The 5,000-nt window shown below is 46.7% G+C and overlaps 1 protein-coding gene across 1 annotated transcript in view; it reads right to left on the bottom strand.

The window, feature by feature from the left end:
* The window catches only part of epha3 (eph receptor A3), a 77,909-nt gene that overhangs the window by 17,437 nt on the left and 55,472 nt on the right, over positions 1 to 5,000 (bottom strand). The window contains exons 10-11 of the mRNA XM_083681248.1: positions 4,940 to 5,000; positions 2,023 to 2,208 (exon numbers count right to left, since the gene is read on the bottom strand). The exon at positions 4,940 to 5,000 is cut by the window's right edge and continues 65 nt beyond it. Of these exons, the coding sequence (XP_083537374.1) occupies positions 2,023 to 2,208; positions 4,940 to 5,000 (247 nt within the window). The remainder of the gene's footprint in view (positions 1 to 2,022; positions 2,209 to 4,939) is intronic.

The raw sequence follows: 5,000 nt of genomic DNA, 5'->3' as shown, positions 1-5,000 counted from the left end.
GGCTCCCTCACAAACTGCCGCCCTGTTAACAGAGAAGTAAAACTAGACTGGGTCCAGTAAGAGTTTACCCTGTAGCAGCGTGGGCTGACTGACAGAACAACCTGTGACTCCTCAAGATAGCTACTCTCCATTTCTCCATTAGAAATGTTGTGGATCCAAACATAGATAGTGTTAAACATCTTCTCTAAAAGGCCTTGATGGATCAGCCTGTTTACATCAGCAGATAGACGTTATGGTTTCAGATCGTAAAACTGACTCCCTTACCTCCCTGCTCTCTCTCTCTCTCCTTTCTCCTTCCCTCCCTCCCCCTTTCTTTTTACTACCGAGACCAGACTGACAATCAGGGCTGAAGCCCCTATGGTGAGAGTGTGTGTGTGTGTGTGTGTGTGTGTGTGTGTGTGTGTGTGTGTGTGTGTGTGTGTGTGTGTGTGGCTGGGTGTGTGTGTGTGTGTGTGTGTGGCTGGGTGTGGGTGGGTGTGGGTTCTCAAGCAGCCAGCAAGCTCTGCTCTGCAAACATCCAGCCTACAGTGCAGCCAAAAGCAGCAGCAGGGTAAATGAGGTGTGAAAGTCTCTGGATTATTAAGAATTAACAGGACTGGGTTAATAAATCACCCAGCGGCAGGGACAGAATGTGTGTGTGTGTGTGTGTGTGTGTGTGTGTGTGCACATGCGCAGACATGCATGCATATCAACCAAACCAAACCCCGCAAGCAAGAGCTGTTCCCAATCACGCACATGTGCTCAGAGTACCCCACCATAACACACACGCACACCACCATAAGCACGCACACACACTCACACGGACGCAGACCCAGCCCACACACACACACACACATATGCATGCACACATGGATGCACGTACGCACACACACACACGACCACAAACATTACGATGCTCCACCCTAATCTTATCCTAAAAACAGAAACAAACTGCAGTCATTTGTAATTAGGAGTCCCATTATTCACCGTCTGAGCTTTATGAGTGAGAGTGCTACAAGATTTATTAGATAAACATAATCCCATTTGATGAGGGATATTATAAAGAAAAGGCACATCTTGCATTCCTCTGGGATTCTACTTCGAGCCAAATCATTTGTCATTTGGAAACAAAGTTGTGTTGTTTCACTCATTTGCTGAGTAACAGTCCCGACTAATGGTGCCGAATTAGAGACTGATGTTTTTAGGAGGCACTGTATGCTGTTTCTCAGTGTAAACTCTAACACAAGCTTTTCCTTTTCCCCATGTTGTTTTACCTGACAAATTGGCTTCCAAAACCACTTACCAAAATCCACATCCAAAGGAAAAAAGAGAATAAACCATAGGCCTAACTATATCACCATGATAGATATTCCATAACTTCTTGATCTCAATACATCATGACGCATTTATCTAATAATTGGGCTCCAGCTGAATATCAACCGTCATTAAAACAGACCTATTCTGGCCTACAGGCAAGACTGACCAGACCTGGCGAGAATTGGTCATCTTTCCCTCCAGTTTTATAAGCATGTCTTCTTAGGAGTGTTATGTTAATGTGTTTGAGTGGGCTGAGGGAACAGGGAGCAGGTTTGTGGCTCTTCAGGATAATGACAGTGGCAGAGCTGACCTAACAAGCCAAGAGCTAGGAGAGGTGGAGGCCACAGCTAATTGACGACGAGGGTTCAAACTCATTATTTCACCGTTTTTCAAGTCATTCCCTGAAAAAAGGCAAATCTGCGGTAATGGTTGTCTTAATAAGCCTTTGGAGAGAGACTGAGATGTGGTACATACACACCCAGGACTGTGGGACTTTGATCAGGTCCAACTGATCTGCTGAGATTTCTGCCAATGCAACTCAATAAAAACATGTCGTTTCTTATAAAGTCATTGGCCAGTTGTATGCCATTGACCAGCAAATCTGTCAGAAGCTACAATATGACTCTATTCTATTCACATTCTGTATTCAAGAATACTGTTTACATGGTGTTATGTGGTGTTATGTTGTTGTGAATGGGGAGTAGAAAGAGATGTAAAAGTACTTACTGCGTGTGACCACGCCCTCCAGTCTGATGATGTTGGGATGGTCAAACTGTCCCATGATGCTCGCCTCAGACAGGAAGTCCCGCCTCTGTTTTTCGGTGTATCCTGCCTTCAGAGTCTTGATGGCAACGCAGATCTCCTTCTTACTGGGCAGTCGGAGGCGACCGCTGCACACTTCTCCAAACTCACCTACAGAACACACACACACACACACACACACACACACACACACACACACACACACACACACACACAGCATCAGTACACAGGGGGGAGACAAGAAGCAGCAATCTTCATTGGTTTAGGTCGAAGAAGATGAGAGTTTGATAGTGGACGGTCGTGCTGCATCAACATGGTGGGCCTTTGTTATCCTTTCATTGTTAAAATAAATTCCAAAATATCAATGTAGACATTTATCACTGACTCATGTTGTTTTTCCTTCAACAAACATAATTAAACAGCTATGCTTTATTTCAGTTGGATCCTAAGTAAGAAAGCCTTGCCTAATTGCATATCCACACAAAGTAGGCCAATGAAAGCATGTGTAGTCATATGGTTTAAAATTAATCTCCCACGCACAGATAACAATTACTAATTCAACCCTGACCAAGTTGGCCACAGTGAGTATAAATGACTTTCAACTGTCCATATCATATAAAACACACTATGACTCATCAGGTTTGACTATGGGAGTCACTAATTATCATTCCTGCCTGGTGAGGGCATATCTGGCTGTGGAATATCCTGCACTGCCTCTCTGCTGGAATAGTTTCCCTAGGTAGGACATCCTGGCAGTCTGGCCACTTCAAAGACATCAGAGGAGCCTGCACGAGGCTGTGATACGGATGGTGACAGGGACTTGGCTGGAGGGGAGAATATGTGTGTGTGTGTGTGTGTGTGTGTGTGTGTGTGTGTGTGTGTGTGTGTGTGTGTGTGTGTGTGTGTGTGTGTTTGTGTTTGTGAGTGTGCATGTTTGTTCCATTGTGTGTGTGTGTGTGTGTGTGTGTGTGTGTGTGTGTGTGTGTGTGTGTGTGAGTGTGAGTGTGTGTCTGTGCTTGTTTGTGTGTGTGTATGTGTGTGTGTGTGTGTTTGTGAGTGTGTATGTTTGTTCCATTGTGCGTGTGTGAGTGTGTGCATGTGTGTGTGTGTGTGTGCATGTGTGTGTGTGTGTGTGTGTGTGTGCGTGTGTGTGTGTGTGCTTGCGTGCGTGCATGAGAGAGAGGGAGGTGATGTCACAGCTGAGACATGCGGTCCATGCCCTCCCTCTCTGACTCTCTCATGTGTGATTATTTCCCATGCCGAAGCAGGATCACAGAAACCAGGTCAAGCTCTGTGCTGATACTGGGGTCTGGAAGAACTTAACTGGAATAATTACAGCCTGTCTAAATAGTGCAGCATGCCTGCTGTTTGGGGCTCTGATGGGGTTGGCTAGTGGACACGCACGGCTGACCAACTGGAAGGGGTCAGTAACATCACCCACCCGACTCTCCATGCAGTGACTAATATAAGGAGACCTATGGATGCTTGATTAACCAGACCAGCCCGAACTGATGTTACCGCCTCATCCATTAAGGGAGTCATCTGTGGTGTCTTTTAACACAATCATCGTTTGGCAAGAGCATTAAAGTCTTAAAGCAACGTGTAATAATAGCAGCTGGTGACTAGGGCTGGGGGGTGTGTGTGTGTGTGTGGGGGGGGGGGGGGGGGGGGGATAGTGTATTGAGAGTATACTATACTGTGTGTTGTATAGTCTAAGTGCAGGTCCTAAAGCCTGATGTCTTTATGATGGCTTTCCAGTGAGGAGTGGAGAAGGGCTCCAGAGACCGACGTGCTGTTATGTGCTCTGAGCTCCAAGCCTCTCCTCTGTCTGCTTTTGCCATGAATCACGATGCATTAACTTCATGTCTTCACTCCTGCTTAAGACATCAGGGACCGCAGGAGAGAAAGGGATGGAGGTGAGGAGGGAAGGAGGGAGGGAGGGAGGGAGAGAAAGGGAGAGAGAAGGAGAGAAGAAGCCGCGGGGGGTGGAAAATAATATCCTCGCTGGAGGTGCAACAGTTACCCATACTCCCCTGCTCTAGAAGCAGGCACTCTATTAAACGCAGTGAGGCAGCGGCAGGTTCTCTTCCCTTCTCTCCTTCCACCCATTCCTCCCTCATTCCCTTCCTCCATTCTTCTATCACAGGAGTGGAGTCGTAAGAAATAATAACCACCAGCTGAGGTGTTTAATGATTCTCATTCGCGACGGTACATTATGGCAAACACACATTGTTCTCATACTGTATAGTGAAGCTTTTCTTTGTGGCTGTGAATTCAGATATCTCCTACTGTTAGTTCACTAAACTTTACCTGTTCCTGCATACTTGTTGTGTGTCGTGTCTTCAAGGTGTGTGTGTGTGAGTGTGAGATGTTTTAGTAATATGTGTGTGTGATTGTGTTCCCCAGTATGGGGAACACAATCACACCAGTGTGTGTGTGTGTGTGTGTGTGTGTGTGTGTCTGTCTGTGTGTGTGTGTGTGTGTGTGTGTGTGTGTGTGTGTGTGTGTGTGTGTGTGTGTGTGTGTGCGTGTGTGTGTGTTTGTGTGTGTGTGTGTGTGTGTGTGTGTGTGTCTGTCTGTGTGTGTGTGTGTGTGTATGTGTATGTGTGTGTGTGTTGTGTGTAAAATCTCATCTCATTGCCCATACGTAAGAATGTTCTTTATTGTTCATGCCCCAGAATGCCTCACGTTTACGTACACTTGACCACGTGAATTCAGCCTCCACCACCCCGCCAACATCCTTATACGGCGTGCCCGATGCGGTTCACCTCACGGCCAACACGTAAAGCATACCTAAACATTGGGCGTTTTCTGTGGCATGAACAATCGGAACATTGTGTCCGTATCTCGGGGTGAGCAGGTGGGCCATTTCTCCGCTCACCTGCTCCCACCACCTTGTCGATGGCGATGCAGGAAGCGTCAAGCTCCTTGGCGAACTCATG

Source organism: Argentina silus (assembly GCF_951799395.1).
Source record: "Argentina silus genome assembly, chromosome: 12".
Classification (NCBI taxonomy): domain Eukaryota; kingdom Metazoa; phylum Chordata; class Actinopteri; order Argentiniformes; family Argentinidae; genus Argentina; species Argentina silus.
The sequence above is the reverse complement of the archived record's forward strand: the minus strand, read 5'-3'. Positions and strand labels throughout refer to the sequence as shown.